The following is a 19041-nucleotide window of genomic DNA, read 5'->3' as shown; positions in this document are numbered from 1 at the left end:
ATTTATGATCCTCTGAAAATGTGATGGCAGTGATAGAAGTCCATTATGCCCGCATGTTTGTTCATACCAAATGCGCTTTCATTCAAACTAAAACACACTAAATGTATGGTTTGGTCATATTTCCTTTTCTGTGATTTGTACTTTGACTGTATAATGTGGTACACTTCCTTTCTCCTCCAAAGGCGTTTTCAGGGAAAAATAATGTAAATAAGCATTTTATAAATACAGATATCACATAAATGTCTCTTTAATAAATGATTTGTTTTACTTTTTGTTGCATATCAGAGAGGACCATAAACATGCTTTTACTCAGTGGATTAGGCAATATCTTATTCATATTTTAATTTTAATCTTTACATTCTGTGTGGCTCAAAAGGACCTAACTACTAAAAATGGAGCTTGACTTCTGTTGATTTCTGTATTTTTTTTTTTTTCGAGACTGAAGTAAAAAAAACACCCTCTTAAGTGAAGACATTTTAAAAACATACTTTTTCTTATAAAACACTGACATCACACTTCAAAAAATGACAGTAAGTGAAAATATCTTGAATATAGTCAAATATATCTAGTATTTCTGATTATACTGGCTGTGGCATCAGGGAGAGGGATTTTGTGTGTTTATATTGCAATACATTTGTTTATATTGCACTAATTATCAATAGTATTTTGGAAATATTTTTATATTTTAAAAGTAATTTCAGAATGGTATGCTCTGGGTTGATGTAACATTCATTGCTAAATAGTTTAAAGAACATGAGAGTTGGGTGGCTGTGGTTCAGGTGGTAAAGCAGCTTGTCCATTAATCGCAGGGTTGATGGTTTGATCCTCGGTCCACGTGTCTCCATATGCCGAAGTGTCCTTGGGCAAGACACTGAACCCCAAGTTACTCCCAATGGCTCTGTTGCCATTGGTGTGAGTGTGTGTGAATGGGTGAATGAGAAACAGTGTAAAGCGCTTTGGCTTGCTAAGGTTTAAAAGCGCTATATAAGTGCAGACCATATAGCATGTTCATACTGTACTATTGCCATTAATACAAAAATGTTCTCTGTAACATTCAAAATATAATATCTGGTAAAAAGTATTACCTTAATTGGCTTAATAACATATTTCCTCATAAAAAATTCCATTAGAAATTCCATTTTGCAGCTGTGTCTGTACCTTCAGTCTGGGCTCCAGTCCATTCCAACGGGCCATGGTATCCAAGAGCTCCTGGGCTTCCTGGTGCCGTCCTTTGGCCATCAGATAGAATGGCGTCTCAGGGAACTTCCAGCAGTACAGGAGAAAGGGAGAGGTGCTGAGGGTGAGGATGACCTGGTAGAGCCACCAGACTCGGACCAGGTAACCCACCAGGGCTACCACCATGACACCTACGGCAAATGCTGCATGCACATGCATGGATGTCCACGTCCGCACTTTGCTGCCTGTGAACTCCGTAACGTACACAAAAACCACGACTAGATAGCCGCTTGAAACCTGCCAACACAGGGAGATATAAAGTGGGAAAGATGAAGAAGGCATCTCTAAGCAGGATAATGAAGAATGCTTTTCCTATGATGGAACTATTTGCACAAATATTCACTCACACCTATACAATTTAGCTCACAATTTCACTGATGAGAAATCTATTTTGATTGTGCTTTTGTTTAAACAGAGTAGCGATGTTTGCAAAAAAGAGGATGTGGTAAATAAAACGTCATTTACACCAATCAGCCGTAACATGAAAACCACTGACAGGTGAAGTGAACAACATTGATTATCTCATTACAATGGCACCTGTCATGGGGTGGGATACATGAGGCAGCAAGTAAACAGTCAGTTATCAAAGTTGATGTGTTGGAAGCCAGAAAAATGGACAAGCGTAAAAATCTGAGTGACTTTGACAAGAGTCAAATTGTGATGGCTAGATGATCCAGTCAGAGCATCTCTAAAACGGCATGGCCCTGTCACCACTGAATCAGTGAAAGGGCCATGGATGCCCAAAGCTCATTGATGTATGTAAGGAATGAAGGCTAGCTCATCTGGTCCAATCCCATAGAAGAGCTACTGTGAATAGCAGAAATTGCTGAAAAAGTTAATGCTGGCTATGATAGAAGGTGTCAGAAGACACAGTGCATCGCAGCTTGCACTGGTCAGAGTGCCCATGCTGACCCTTAAGCATGTAAGCATCAAAATTGGACCATATACCAATAATGGAAGAAGGTGCCCTGGTCTGATAAATCATGTTTTCTTTTACATCATGTAGATGGCAGAGGCAATGTGATGCTCTGGACAATGTTCTGCTTGTAAATCTTAGGTCCTGGCATTCATGTGGTTGTTACTGTGACACGCACCACCTACCTAAACATTGTTGCAGACCAAGTACACCCCTTCATGACCACAGCATTCCCTAATGTCAGTGGCCTCGTTCAGCACGATAATGCTCCTTGCCACACTGCAAAAATTATTCAGGAATTGTTTGAGGAACATGACAGAGAGTTCAAGGTGTTGACTTGGCCTCCAAATTCCCCAGATCTCAATCCGATCGAGCATCTGTGGGATGTACTGGGTAAGCAAGTCCGATCCATGGAGGCCCCACCTCTCAACTTCCAGGTCTTAAAGGATGTGCTGCTAATGTCTTGGTGCCAGATACAACAGCACACCTTCAGAGGTCTTGTGGAGTCCATGCATGAGTCGGAGCTCTCAATGAATCAGCCAAATCATAAGACTCAAATGAAATTGGGTTAATATTGGTTATTTCCCCAACGTGTCCTAATCATTGTAATCAGCTGTTTCTGTTTCTCCTTTTTGATTAGTTTGTATATTTAAACCCCTGTGTGTCTTTGTTTGGCGTAAAGTATTGAGTTTCTGTGTGTTGCCGCCAGTGCTGTACCGAGAATTTGTACATTGTTTCGTGGTTATTGATCTTGTTTTTGTCCTTTGTTTTTGGATTCTGCCTTTTCCTAGTTTTTCTCATTAGCTGATAGTCTGACCCATGCCTGTTTTTGGACTTTGATATTGCTTTTTAATATTACTTTTATTAAAGGCTTTTAATAAAGCCTTTAACTGCAATTGCATCCGTTTGCATGCCAATTATCTGAAAAACATCAACAGAGGGCTAAAGCATTGCTCTCCTATTAGCAGATGTCAATTTACTGCACAATACATAATGTCAACATGTCAATTCATAATACACCATTACATTTCACTTCTCCAGATGGACTCATCATCTAATTATGATACCCAAGTATTCTTTTTCTTACAGCTATGTTTTTGCCAGAGACATAGACATTCGGTTCATACTGATTTCCGAGAAAGGTCAAGAGTTTATTTGCTCTCCTGTTTTTCTCTGTAATGAGCTCTCTTGAGTTTTTTAGCTGACCATCACTACCAGTATTGTGCACTGAATATTAGCAGCATTACATACATTTCTATCGAGGTGGTTCATCCAAAGCATTTTACCTTGCCTGTGTCTCTAAATAATTAAAAGTGTATCTGCTTGATTTGTTCAGATACCAGACTCTTCCACGGTGTCCTTTCAGAGATGGGGATGAAATACAGGGGCTTTGGGTCGTGTCTATAAAAAGCCTGACAGGACACCCATGTAAACACTCTGCATTCCAAACATGTTTTCCCAGCCACATGCTGATGTCTTTGCTTAAACAATTATTTATTTATCAGGTTCTACATACTGTAATTTCCATGATATTTATACTAGTAAGAAAAAAGTTAATTGACAATTGCACCTTTAAAGTGTGATTGTATCTTCGCTTCAAGGGGAAAGAGGGTCTCGTTATAAGAATCTTACCATGGCAAGCAGGAAGCGCATCACCATGAAAATGTAGTAGTTTCCTGTAAATGCCACAGTGATGCCAAATACAAACTGACACACACTGGTGGCCATCAGAATGGGACGTCTCCCAACCCTGGAGAAAGACAAAGAAAACAGAGATTTATTTAATATTATGTTATTATATGCAGCACTTTATTGACTCTGCTAACAAGACATATTTTGAAGCAAATAAATATACTTTTGGTATAGACAATTAGTCATTCATTTTCAGCAACAGCTTTATTCTGGACAGCGTCACTGTGAATCTGGAGTCTATAATGGGAACACTGGTCATAAGGTGGGACTACACCCTGGATAGGACACACTCACGCTTATGGCAAATTTAGAGTAGCCAATTCACCCACTCCCAGAAAACATGAACATGTTAAACTCCTCACCAGACAGTAACCTGAGCATTGGATCGAAGCAAGGGTCCGGGAGCTGACAGGTGGTAATGCTACCCATTGTATCGCCTTGGCACAAAACTGTATACAGTAGTTGTTTAATAATAATTGCCTGAAACACCCCAGATACATGTATGCATGGACATATTGGCCCCGGTGGAGCACACACTGAAATACTATGGGAAATGTACACGCATCATTGCACAGTTTATATCTAGTGCCAGACACTTTATTTGGGACCCTTTTTCTTTTTTACCTAGGATGTCATGCATACCTATCAGCGATGTCTCCAAACAGCAGTGCCCCGATCAAGACTCCCAGCATAAAGCTAGGCTGTGTAAGCTTGGAAAGCCATTCCTTCTCACACACCAGGTTCCATTCTGTGACAATACTCTGCTCCACCTGGCTATGATCAAACTCATAGCCATTACATGACTCCACAGATTTATTGCCAGTAAACTCATACTGAAAGCCTTGGGTGTAGTGACGCAGCATTTTGCGACAGGGTCCAAGTTCCCACTGTTCTCCGTTAACTGTCCGTACCACCACTGGCCCATTTCCAGGAGTATAAACCGGCCAGATCTCCTCCAGCGAGCTTGTTGAGTGGTTTCTGTACAGGACATCAGTGATGTTCCAAGGAGCATCGCAAAGAAACTTTGGGGTCTCCACCAAGAAAACAGAGGCCAGGTAGTGAATCCCGCATGATGTGGCCTGGAAAACAGCACCGAAGTAGAGGTAGGCCTGAAACCTAGAGAATGAAGAAGTAATGTCAGTATGTTGTATCTCACTGTGATTAACCTTCAGCAAAAAATGCAGTTAACAGCTGGACATAAGAATGTACTACTTTATAATGTTCAAAGACAAGTCCTTCAGACTTGTCAGAGGAACTTGAAAATTGGTGTGAAAACTCTACTCCTTGATGCACTGGTGCATCAAGGTAAGAAGAAAAGGTTTTAAGGGATAATCTGTACATTTCGATGACAGCTTCTTCTACAGCTGTATTCAAGACAGCATATAATGATTATCTCACATAATTAGTGCAATAATATAGAACATGTGTTTTATTTTTGCTTCAAGATTAAATAAAATGTATTTTTTTTAGATAAACTCATTACATGTCAATGAAATTCCATTATATTGTGAGTCAAGTTTAAGTAACTATAAAATGGTTATTTCAAACAGAAGACAGATAGTCACAGTTCCTCACACAATAAAGGTTCTGAAAATTATTGACTAATACGTGATTAGCGGGGGATGTCACCAGATTTGTTAACTCAAAAACTAGCATGGACAGTCAAATATAGACCATGCAGAGAAGGACAGAGTACTGCCAAGGTTAGATAAAGCTACAGGTGTGTCCTCTGAGATTCCTGATACATCAATAGCAATGACCCCAGAGCAAGGTTCTCCTGCCCTGCTGATTGTGCAACAGCATTTGAAAGACAGCGCTCATGGCTAGATTGGGCAGCTGTAAGAAAAAAAACCTCTAAGTGGGCCAAATATTACTGTTTTCCTCATGTGGCACAGATTTGTTTCATTCAAGACAATCAAATATTCCAATTCAAATATTGAATTTGCCATTCTCTATGCTTCCATATGTGGTACTGATATCACTCACTTACTCACTTTCAGTAAGCGCATTATCTGGCTCAGGGTCATGGTGGATCTTGGGCCTATCCCAGGAAAACTGGGCAGGATTTGGGCTAAGGCACCATGCTCACACACCTAGGGGCAATTAATCTTATTCAGTCCACCCACTGGCATGGTTTTGGGAGGCTGGAGGAAACCAGAGAACTTGGAGGAAAGCCACATGGACATGGGGAGCTCAGGATTGAACCATGGTCCCTGGAACTCTGAAGCAGCAATGCCACTGGTACTTATACATATTGACATGACCTCAGTCTGAATAACGAGATTGCAATTCAGGTGACTTTTTCTTAAATCCTACACAATGATGTCATAACTGTGCATCATGTGTATGCCCACTTAACACTGCAGCATTGTACTCTTTCCATAGACAACATAGTAACAGATGCACAAATTGGATTTCTGCACAATAACATCATCAAGTACCTTTTGAATGGTCATTTTTATTCCTTTGTGTATATGGGTCAGTTTACAAGTATGAACTGTTTATACAATGTTATAAAGAAAATGTGTACAGAATAACAAAAAAATTTACTTCAGCAGTACATCAAAGTGGAACAATTACATTTGCAGTGTGAATGTAAACTACACGCACCAGCGGCTTTGCTCATGAAATGAATTCATGATATGCCTTTTAGAAATTTTCAAATCCTTATGTGTTCTTTATTTGTCTGTCTGAAGGAACTATTAAGGGTTCTACAGTATTTAGAACCTTACAACAGAGTTTCCCTGTAAATATAATGTTCCACAACAGTATTTCCTTATCAAAAAACCTTAATTATCCAATGAACCAACCAAGACAGATTTTAAATGCCTGATAGGTTATAGGTATTAAGAAGAACATCATTACCAATAAGTTGGATGTTGTACACAAATTAAATTAATTCAAGGGTTCCTTCAGGGTTCATTGGATAATTAAAAGTTCTAAGCTTCCAAATGGGTTTTATTTTTCAGAACCCTGGCTGATAGGAAAACACTTAAAGAACCTTAAGGGTTTAAGATGGTATAGTTGGACATGGCAGCTGGACATGGCAGGATGATAGCTCTAAGTCTACATGAAGTCTGCGGACACCTGACCATCACACTCATGCTTGTTGAACATCTCATTCAAGATTTGTCTCCCCTTTCCTAGTAACAACCTTCACTCTTCTGGGAAGGTTTTCCAGTAGATTTTAGAGCGTAGCTATAGGGATTTGTGTTCATTCAGCTACAAGAGCATAAGTGAAGTCAGGCTCTGATGTCGTACGAAGAGTCCTGGGGTGCAGTCAGCGTTCAAGTTCATTACAAAGGTGTTCAGTGGGGTTGTGGTCAGGGCTCTGTGTAGGCCACGTGACTTCTTTCATACTAACCTTGGCAAACCATGTCTTCATGGAGCTCACTTTGTGCACTGTCACGCTGGTAAAAATGGTGCCATGCCCTTTAATTCCAGTGAAAGGAAATCTTAGCCCTAAAACATATAAAGATATCCTATACAATTGTGTGCTTCTAACTTTGTTGCAACTATTTGGGGAAGAGGTATAGAAAATATTTATGAAGCGTAATCAATACGTGTAACCAACATTTGGATATGTTAATGAAGTGTATTCAAAATGTATAACCAGCATTTAGAATTATTACGTAAGCATAATCGAATAAGCAATATTAGTGAAAAAGCATAATCTATATGTATAATCAATAGTTAGAAGCATAATCTAAATCCATAGAACAATGTTTGATCCACTATATTCTGAGTGTGGATTGAGTTGAATGACCTCTGTGTCTTACTGTATAACAATTGTACCAGCCTGTATCTTCCTCCACAGAAGCAATTAACTTTGAGGTCAGATACAAACTACCGAGCTAGGATAAGACTTAAAAAAGGCGAGTGTGGATCAAGGTCAGGACACACAAGCCGGTGTGAAACCTTTTTAAAATAAGAAGAAACCATGACCTCATAAAATCGTTTTGAGGAAAAACAACTAACTGCGCATGCTCCACAAATTTAAGATAACACATAGACATGAATATTTAATTGTGGCAAAGAAGTTTGGTCTGTTTTAAATAGGAAAGGCAAAACCCCACCTACAATGACTACGCTGTGGAGAAAAGTATAAAAAGGGCTGTGTGTGTTTGCATAATTTGGCCTTTCTGCAGACTGTCACACTTGACTGGTTTTCAATAAAGTTTATTTACTTTTTGACATCTACTAATCTCTCTGTCTCTGAAGTTTTTGACTTAGGCTAAAAAGGTTGATTTATCCACGACAGAGGGTGTGAGGGTCAGGTGTCCATATACTTTGGGCCATATAGTGCACATCCTGAATATAAACATGTCCAAAATGTTGTCAAAAAAAAAAGTATCAGATGGCATTCCTAATAAAAAAATAACTTTGTATTTGTTTATATGTTTTCAGTCTGATTACTTTTTGGATTTAGCCTATTTGAAGTGACCATCTATCACTCCTTACTTAAATGTATGCATTCCATCTGATATGATTAATCGAATGTGGCTGACAATTAGACACTGTAAAAATATACATAAAACAACAACAACCTACCATTCACTTTGAGCTGATATGTTGATATCTATGTAAAAACATTGCATTTGAAACATAACAGCTGAATTTGCTAAAAATGTGACAGGAATACCCCACCTTTTTTTTTTTCATGATGAAAGAAGTACTCCTTTGAGTGTACTTGAAACTGCACGATAACACACACTCAGACTCTACCTGAGTATCTTCACAGAAAGGAGTTACAACACAGCTAAAAATATCTATTTACTAGTTGCCAAGGCATGATAACTGTGTTTACAGTTGCAGTTACAGTACAGTTTTGCTCAAATCTAATAGTTTATGCGCAAACTGCATCTCCATCACATAACATAACATAACACAACACAATACAACATAACATAACCTAATATAACATAACACAACATAACAAAACACAACATAACATAACATAACATAACATAACATAACATAACATAACACAACACAACATAACATAACATAATATAAAATAACATAACATAATGAATAACATAACACAACCTAACAAAACAGAACATTACATAACATAACATAACATACAACACAACACAACATAACATAACATAATATAATATAACATAACATAACATAATGAATAACATATCACAACATAACATAATGAATAACATAACACAACATAACACAACATAACATAATGAATAACATAACATAACATAATGAATAACATAACACAACATAACATAACATAATGAATAACAGAACACAACACAACACAACATAACATAATGAATAACATAACACAACACAACACAACATAACATAATGAATAACATAACACAACACAACACAACATAACATAATGAATAACATAACACAACATAACACAACATAACATAATGAATAACATAACATAACATAATGAATAACATAACACAACATAACAAAACACAACATTACATAACATAACACAACACAACATAACATAACATAATGAATAACATAACACAACACAACACAACATAACATAACAAATAACTACATTAAGAATACATAACCTGTCACTGTCTGTGCATGTTTATGAGATGTTATTACACTTATCACTGTCTGGAAAAACAATCAAAACACCCAACCTACCTGCTGAAGTGGCCGAGTTGGTCGAAAAGGTGCTCCACACCGCTTTTCATGTTGAGGTCCTGTGAGGTTCTTGGAGCTTGTTGCTCATGCAGTCACTAGTTGTAAATGTTGCCTCCCAGAGTCCAGCCCAGCTCAGAGGGGGAGGTTACTGAAGGGAAATTTCCACTCTGATCACCAAGTGAAATTAGAGAGGATAGCATTCAGAGAACACAGTGCCATACTCGGGTGTAATTATTACTATAATGACTCCTATAAAGTCTTTAATATAATCTAATCCAGAGTAATGCGATAAGGGAAGAGGGGGAAGGTTGTCACTTTTCTTGAGTGAGGAGATGAAGGAAATGGGGGTGCTGAGTGTTTCAGGGTTCCTTCAGTATTGTGACCCCATTTGGTGTTGCTTAATTTGCAAAAGGGTTCACGAGAGATACTCCCTATTTCCTGTTTTGTTTCATTAATTTATTTGATAAATTAATATTAGAAATATCAAAGGCAGCTTTTTTTTTTCAAATATTTTGAAATGTGACTGGGACACTGGGACACCGTAAACAAAATACTGTACTGACCACCTGCATTTTTTTTTTTTTGGATGATAATTTCATGCTAATGTCATGTTTACATGTACAGATCTATTATTATATTGTAATATCACTTTGCACTTTATTCCACACTAGAATTGTGTACCAGTCGGCACTGGACTGTCCCTCACTGTGCCTATTATCCTGAATTTAGTAACTGTTGTACTGTTGTTGTCTTGTCTGATTGCATATATTTTCACATGTGTAGGTCTGTGCCGTCTTATTTAGTTCTGTATAGTCTCAAGTAGTTCTGTGTTGTTTTATGTAGCACCATGGTCTTGGAGGAATTTTGTTCCATTATTAGATTTTGAGTTGACCAAACCAAACCAATCTGGCTTTATTGGTGCCATGATGCTGGTTATTAAGTTCCTCTGTCAACTCAGGCTTTGATCCTTAAGCTATGATTAGTCCACGAGTGTGTGTATGTAAAACTTTGACGTTGGCACCGAACAACCAATTGCGTTCAACATGGGGAAAAAAGCAGCATACTTCCGGTTTAAGAGCAAGAAATTATTATGCGGAAATAAGAGGAATTTAACCTACACTAAGCACAAAAAGCAACACCATTGTGGTTGTGGCTGCCAAAATTTGGGAAAATTGCTGACTTTTATAGGCTGACAATGAGAATTAAGGGATTGAGAACTTATAACCCCAACATATTTCATGTCATTTCATTTAATATGAAAAATAAATAAATAAATATCAAGTTGTGAAAATATATTAGGACAGGAATAATGATGGCACATGCAAATATCTACCACTCACAAAGAACCACAAAGCAATACATACAGTTTGCGGGACAGTAAGAGCGTGGCTTTGGCATGTCAGATTTTTAATGTGCGGCTCAAAAACTTGACAAAGATATGAGATTCCATCCGCAGAACATCGATATCTTTCATGCAAGTAAGTATCAGGGAAAGCCAGAGGATTTTGTCTATCCATAAAAACTCCTTTTCTGCAAAGTTCTCTTCTTTCAGTTTGCACAGTGATGTCCATGGGATTATGAAGAAATGGTGAAGGAAATGCAACAGACACTAAGTTGAATTAGTTGCGCCACTTACATGTCACTTTCCTCACAGCTGATTGGACCAAGTTGGGTTTGAATTTTCTTACCCAGAACATAACCTGCCCTGGAGCAGGTTAACTGTGGAGCGTAATTTACGCTAGATAAATTGAGTATTTTGAGTATTTTAAATATAATAATGAATGTTGCATCATGCATTTTAACTGCGATATTTAATAGTATGGAACACCATGAGCCTCAAGTCTCCAGGAGGTTGCACTATCCAGTTTCAAGACAAATGACCAGCTGCATTTTTGTGTTTGTGGACTCCAGATGACTTCAGATGAACTTGAGACCTCGTTCATTATTATTAGGCTTAAATCTAAATGTAAACCATCCACCGCACAAGTGCACCCTATTTATGAGGTATTATAGGAGCAATAACGTATAAGAATGAGTGCATGAATATAAACCGATAATTTATGCTACTGTTGTACAGTAAATATTCAGATTCATGCTGTTATAGAAAATTAATCAACACCTTCTTATCTGAGAATTTTATGTTTAAAATTCCAGCACCTCCAGTGTAAAACATCTTCCCATGTCCCTGCTTGAGTGTGATCCAGTTTCATTGTAGATACATTACAATGGAATAAATGTCATATCAAATGAATGAATGAAACCTCAGACACATAATTTGCATTTATTATATCTAAAATCAGTAGAAAGTTCTAGAAAGTTGTGTCAATGTTCCCTATCACACTGGATTTTTCAACACATAGTATCACATTATTTGAAAATATATAATGATGACCGTTTTAATTTAAAAATCAAAACCAAATACAGCATAATCAAAGAACAAATAGGTTGTGTGTGTGTGTGTGTGTGTGTGTGTGTGTGTGTGTGTGTGTGTGTGTGTGTGTGTGAATCCAATAGTGTGTGTGTGTAATAAAATTGACAGACGAACCAATCAAAAAATCTGGAATGACTGATAATCCCACCTATCCCAAAATCTCAGTAATATTTCGTCAGAAATGTTTAGCCCAATGCTCTCGTGTTCACAGATTTTTCCTGCTTGAAAGTTGCTAGTGTGGTGAAAGGTTGTGACAACTATAGGGGCCCAAAAATTACATAAGTAGCTTATATACATAAACAAAAATAATTTAGCCAGGGATGACCAAACTTTTGTGTAGGTCTATTGGAAAAAATGAGTAGCTGCCAAGGAGGACTTAAATGGTATAACTTTCCTTTGTAATTTCTTGTCTTTTAGTAATATCAGAACATCGGCTGACAAAACTCATTTATAAATGTAATCAGCATGATTAATCACATACGCAATCACACCTAGCTTTCCCTTGATCAAATCATTGACTACTGTAGCTGTATTAGCAGTGGGATGTTTAAGGCTGTATTCATGAAATTCATTCGATATGTACAGTAACATTTGCTTTCCATCAAGCACAATGCTACAAGACAGAGAAATGAAAGCTCTATTTATAGACTGAGAAGTTTCATTTCATTAAAAAAAATCTCATGAGAATGAAGACTTACAGTGACTAACCATAAGACAAAATACACTGATTTATTTTCATGTTGATAGAACTGAGTTGTTAGAGCCGAGAGCAACTGGCACTCACTGAATGTGCTGAATTAAGTGTGTCTCTGTGTCAGCGTGAGAGGGTTTGCTGCCCCAAGGTCTCCTATATTTAACCCTTCATGATTGCGTTTGACTGATTACTTTTCTCTATTTTCTCTCTCAATGGTGAAGCTAAAGGGAAAAAATGAGAAAGAAAAATAAAATTTAAAATTTCTGAATGTAGCTTAAATGTACACGACAAATGACTTCCTATTCGTATTTCATGAATTTAACATCGACCTACAATTATTTAACTATTTACTTTTTATTGAGTTTTTTTTTTTCATTGTGTTGTCTTAAAAGTGCAGAAGTGTGTGAGGGAGATTTGTACACATGGTATAGGGTAAGACAACATGGAACCTGTTTTGTGAGGACCTGTAAACAGAGACATTAAAGCCTTTTAACAATCTGTACTGTTAGCATCCATGAATTAAAGTAAAAACGTGTGCATTGATATTAAAGCTTAATTAAACGTTAGATTTTGATTAAATGTTTATTGCTGAAATATTAACTCTTCATATATTAATTACTAAACACAAAAAGGAGATGTACTTGCAGCAGTTGGACAAAGAAAGTTGCAGGTTGGAATTAATTTCTGAATTTAAATGTGGAAAAACTTATGAGCATGTGAAATTTTCAGTGGCCCCAAAAAGTATTTTTGGATGCAGTTATATACAACAGCATAACTGGCAGAGGAGGAGGTGTCACACTCATTTATAGTGATAATCTAGGCGTCACACACAAATCTAGTCATAAATCCAATGCATTTGTAGTTCTTTATACTAACACAACATATGTAGCTACAAAATAATCAGTCTACCCAGTCGATTCTGCTAATCGATAAATTCATTTACAGACCCTCAGGGCAATATTCTGAATTCCTTTGTGACCTTTCAGATTTCCTCTCTAACCTGGTTGTTTCTTTAGACAAAACATGAAATGTTGGAGACTTAAATATTCATTTTGATAATCCAGAAGATCCTCTGAGAGCGGTTGTGTCCATTCTACAACAGATTCAGTAGGGGTTCATCACAATGTAATAGTACCCATTCATAATAATGGTCACACTCTTGATCTAATATTAACATTCTAATTAAATATAGAAAACAGTCACATTTCCACAGCCTGTAATGAACTTCCTGGTTACACGATTGCACTTTTTGACGATGTAGTACACAATTATAGAAGGGATTTATTTATTATTGCACTATCCGGTGTCACCCAGATGAGGATGGGTTCTCTTTTGATTCTGGTTATTCTCAAGGTTTCTTCCTCAGGGAGTTTTTCCTCACCATCGTCACCTCTGGCTTTCTCATTAGGGATAAATTCATACATTTAAAATTTATATCCTGAATGTATATATTTCTGTAAAGCTGTTTGTAAAAATGTCCATTGTTAAAAGCACAATACAAATAAAATTTAATCAAATGGAGTTGAATATGTTGAACCAAGTGTCATTTATTTGGCCACAAGTATTCATTCAAAAGGCAGCTGGTTTGCGTTGGATCATTATCCTGCTGAAAATTCCACTTCTGTCACTTGAATAGTTTGCATGGGGAAGTGGTGGCTTGGTGGTTAAGACTCTGGCTTACTGATGGGAAGGTCGGGGGTTCAAGCCCCAGCACTGCCAACTGTTGGGCCCTTGAGCAAGGCCCTTAACCCTCTCTGCTCCAGGGGCACTGTATCATGACTGACCCTGCACTCTGACCCCAACTTCCTGACATGCTTGGGTATGTGAAGAAAAGAATTTCACTGTGCTGTAGTGTGAATGTGATCAATAAAGACTCATTATTATTTCTTCGCTGATTTCTGCAAGCTTGCATCCAAAATGTGTACACTTCTGAGTTCATGATACCATCAGTGCCCACAAGCTCACCAACCCCACTGCAGGAAAAATAGCCCCAGCCTTCTCCATGCTTTATACTGTAATGCAGTCTGCACACAAACTCGCTCCCATCAGATCCAAGCTAGTTCAATTTGGATTCATCTGAAAATAAGACACTTCTCTAGAAGCGGCTGTCTTCCTGTCCATGATTCTTATTCTTGAGGCTGATGAATGGTTTCCGCTGCATTACTCTCCTGCTGTACCCATGCTTATTGAAACTGTTTTGAATAGTTTGCACAAGTTGTAGCTCATAACACTGACTAAGTCAGAAACTATCCTTGATGCTGTTTTTCTTGATTTTATTCACAATTATGCCTGTATGTGTTAATTTCCCGTTTAATGATATATTTAACGGTAGAGGAAGGAAAATTTTTTTTCCTGAGCTTGCAATAGAGTGGCCATCATTGTGCAAATAGATCATGACCTTTTCTCAAAACTTACTTCCCTTTTCTTAGAATATTTTGCAATTACCTTTAATCAACTGGTCCCAAGGTTATTTATAGTGGATGTAAGTAGTCAGTTACCATCAATATTATGCAAGTTCCCCCTAGCAGAGTAACCACATGGTGTAGTTCATCACATTAACTATGGATTAACTATGACATCTAAAATAGACTTAATGTGTCCACATAATTTTTGGGCCCACTTTATGTGTTTTTTTCCATATGAGTGAGTGTTCATACAACAACATTAATTCAGTCAAAATATTTTCATTGTACTGTAATGTATATGTGACAAATATAGACTTCTTCTTCTAATAATAATGTGGAAAAACCTATGATCACATGATCACGGACGTTATACTCAGGCATCTACATGATATGATACGATGTGATTTTAACTCATAAGCCAACAATTTGATATTTGACTGTGGCACAGAAATCTGCTATAATACTAAACAATATGATATGATTTAGTAGCCTCTGATTGAACTCCACTGATCTCTAGCAGGCCTATCTTTAATTGTTGATGACTGTTTTAAGTGTCAGAGTCAAATCAGCTTTTGGAAAAAGGGAAATGAAGTCAAATGCAAGCCTGAGGTAAGAAATAGTGAGCTTCATGAAATAGAAGCTTAACCTGGGTCCCCCACCCGACTTAAACGACACTCCCATAAGGCTCCTCTCATATTAAATACTCATGTTCCAGGGCCCCTTTCCAAGTCCTAAATCATGGCATTCCTGCTGAGGCTAATGATTCTAAAAAGAAACTGTGCTGCAACTTGAACCTCTATAGAGGGAAACAAAGCTTTATTATTCAATTTCCCTATTTTTCCCCTTTTTTGCTACAAGTTACAATGTACTCATGCATATGTATCTTTCATCTCTGCTTCCAGCTGCCAAGTTCCCACTCATCAAGGTTTCCTGATAGGGCTGATCAGAGTACACCATGTCTATGTACAAACACGGCAACAGAAAAAAAAAAAAAAACTGTTGTGAGAAAGTCACAAGTACAGTGACTTTCTCACTGTTCACTACAGTGCAACCAAAACATTAGAACCACAACAATATAGTGTAAGAGACTGGACAGTGTGAACGTAACTTTAGAAACAATGCAAGACAATACACATTGCAGTACTAGATGTAAAGCAGTTCACACAGTGTAAAAAGAAAGAAAGACATTACAGAAAGCTGCAATTATTTTAAACTGTAATTGTGCAATATATATCTCTATTATATCATTTATTATACATTTAATACAGTAAATTGTGATTGTGATTGCAAATGAATTTTCTAGTTACCATTAAGACCACCATCTTTACCTCTTGTGAAGCTGTAGTAAAGAGCATTCCTGATGAGGTTAATATGTAATGTGAGCTAAGGATATTTGTTTTCACAGACATCGCAAGTATGTGCAAGAATGCAAGTTATGGTTCATACCGTTCACACATTGTTCACACAAATTTATTTCTGGCCAGTGTCCACATTCTGACTGATAATCATGTCTATGTCTGTTCTGGGATAAACTGTAGGGAAAATGTATTTTATTTTGATTTTATTATGATAACTGTGCAGTCCAAAATCACATTTTTGTTACATTACAGTATAATGGCATCTGTTTAAAAAATTATGATGTATAATACAAGTGTTCAATAATTTAAATATTTAAGATTTTTACCTGGTGAAAAGTTATATATACACGTTTTTATTATGGCATGCTGTAATGCAGAGACATGTTCTCAGGTCATGTGACATCTGAGCTGCTACCATTGGGCTGGACTGTTGCCCTCCACTTCAGCAATCTCTTCTTTTTACTGATGGACTGGATGGACTGGATGGACTAGTGTGAAAAGCAGCAAGTAATTCTCCTCACTTTACAGACTGAGGAAAGCTCCATCTGCCCTCATACATGAGCTCACATGATTGGCTAGTGTATGTGTGATTGACTGGGGAGAGAGAGTATGCCATCCCTCCCACTCAGAGAGCACAGTCAATTTAGCTACCAGCCACAGATTCAAGCTTGTGATCTACTGATGTTATGGTGAGCCCTTGTCTTTTGTGCCACCTGGGGGCCAGATTCATATAAGATATCCATATAAACAGTGATGCAATACTTGGGACTAAGAAGAGGGTTGAGGCTGCATTTGCAAAGGTTTGTCCACAATCCAAAATACACAATCCAAAAGTGTCAATACACAGTCCACAGAGCAAATCCAATAATTAACAGTAAAGCAGAACCATGGCTACGCAGACACAGGAATAAGGCACATGAGCTGAGGTAAGACTTTGTCTTATGTATGTGTATGTCATAATACTCTCTTTCTCCCTCTCTCTCTCTCTCTCTGTCGAGCTACAAAAGCTACTCCTGAGATACCAGTGATCATGACCCATTCTGCTCTGAGGACCTGCCTGGGTCAATCCTGCAGCCCTACTTCATGTTGGAGTTTTCATCAATTGGAAGTCACTCGCTTCAGTTGTCCAACTATAGGCCAATGTCAAATCTCCCCTTTGTCTCCATGATCTTAGAAAAGGTTATAGCACTGCAGCTATGCTCGTACATACATAGGAATAACGTTCACGATCATCATTGTAACACAGAGACAGTGCTGGTTAAAAGAGTAAATGACCTACTACTAGCCTCTGATCAGGGTTGTGTCTCCTTGCTTGTGTTACTTGACTTTAGTGCAGCTTTTGATACTACTGATCATACTATTCTCCTTGACTGACTAGAAAACTTTGACATTAAGGGAACAGTCCTCTCCTGGCTCAGGTCTTATTTGACCGATCGTTATCAGTTCGTAGATGTAAATGGTGAATTCTCCACGCATAACGATGTTGAATTTGGTCTTCCACAAGGTTCTGTTTTAGGCCCACTGCTTTTTACTGTATACCTCTGCTACCTCTGGTTGAAATTATTCGTAAACATGGAATTCCACTGTTATGCTGATGATACACAGTTGTATGTTTCAGCAAAGTCAGGTGACAGACACCAGCTTAATAAAGTTGAGGAATGTGTAAAGGACATTAGACACTGGGTGCTTATTAACTTACTCTTAAGACAGAAGCATGTCTACTAGGACCACGTGAAGCTAGAAGTAAGCTTTCTGATTACTCAGTAACTCTGGATTGCCTTTCTGCTTCATCATGCGCAGCAGTAAAAGACCTTGGTGTGATTATTGACTCCAGTCTTTCATTTGATGCTCATGTAGATAATATTACTAGGATAGCCTTCTTTCATCTCAGAAATATTGCTAAGATAAGAAATATAATGTCACTACATGATGCAGAAATATTAGTTCAAGCTTTCGTTACCTCTAGGTTGGATTATTGTAATGCCTTACTGTCTGGATGTTCCAGTAGGAACATAAACAAACTCCAGTTAGTCCAGAATGCACCTACGAGAGTACTAACTAGAACCAGAAGATACGACCATATCACCCCAATCTTATCAACACTGCATTGGCTCCCAGTGAAATCTCGCATTGATTATAAAATACTATTACTGACCTATAAAGCACTAAACAGTCTCACGCCACAGTATCTAAGCGAACTTTTGGTTTTCTATGATCCACCACACCTACTTTGATCAAAAGGTGCAGGCTATTTGTTGGTACCTCGAATAGCGAAAGCTACAGCAGGGAGAAGAGCTTTCTCTTAAAAGCCCCACAGTTATGGAACAGTCTTCCAATTTGTGTTCGGGACTCAGACACAGTCTCTGTGTTTAAGTCTAGGCTTAAAATATGTTTGTTTACTCAAGCTTTTTGTGAATAGTTTTTTTTCTTATGTAAAGGAGCAGATCTAGAGGGCTCACAGGCATAGAATGTTGTGGTGAATTGGAATGTTTGGCTGCTGTCACCTTCCCAGATTACCATGAACAGACTTTCTTATATGCAAAGTAGACAGTTTTATCCATCACGGGATAGTAAGCATACCTAATAATCTCTCCGTCTTTTTACCTTCCTCGCCCTCTCTCCTTCTGTCGAGCCACACATTATTGTATGGAGATGCCAGTGATCCT

The 19041-nt window shown here is 37.7% G+C and overlaps 1 protein-coding gene across 2 annotated transcripts in view; it reads right to left on the bottom strand.

Annotated features, from left to right (window-relative positions):
- slc22a16 (solute carrier family 22 member 16) overlaps positions 1 to 9712 on the bottom strand; it is a 29403-nt gene extending 19691 nt beyond the window's left edge. For both annotated transcript variants that reach the window (XM_053646336.1, XM_053646344.1), the window contains exons 1-4: positions 9488 to 9712; positions 4487 to 4960; positions 3785 to 3902; positions 1159 to 1473 (exon numbers count right to left, since the gene is read on the bottom strand). In XM_053646336.1, coding sequence (XP_053502311.1) covers positions 1159 to 1473; positions 3785 to 3902; positions 4487 to 4960; positions 9488 to 9537 — 957 coding nt within the window. In that variant the 5' untranslated portion in view covers positions 9538 to 9712. The remainder of the gene's footprint in view (positions 1 to 1158; positions 1474 to 3784; positions 3903 to 4486; positions 4961 to 9487) is intronic.
- Positions 9713 to 19041: the final 9329 nt, after the last annotated feature.

Source organism: Ictalurus furcatus, chromosome 2 (genome assembly GCF_023375685.1).
Source record: "Ictalurus furcatus strain D&B chromosome 2, Billie_1.0, whole genome shotgun sequence".
NCBI lineage: Eukaryota > Metazoa > Chordata > Actinopteri > Siluriformes > Ictaluridae > Ictalurus > Ictalurus furcatus.
The sequence above is the reverse complement of the archived record's forward strand: the minus strand, read 5'-3'. Positions and strand labels throughout refer to the sequence as shown.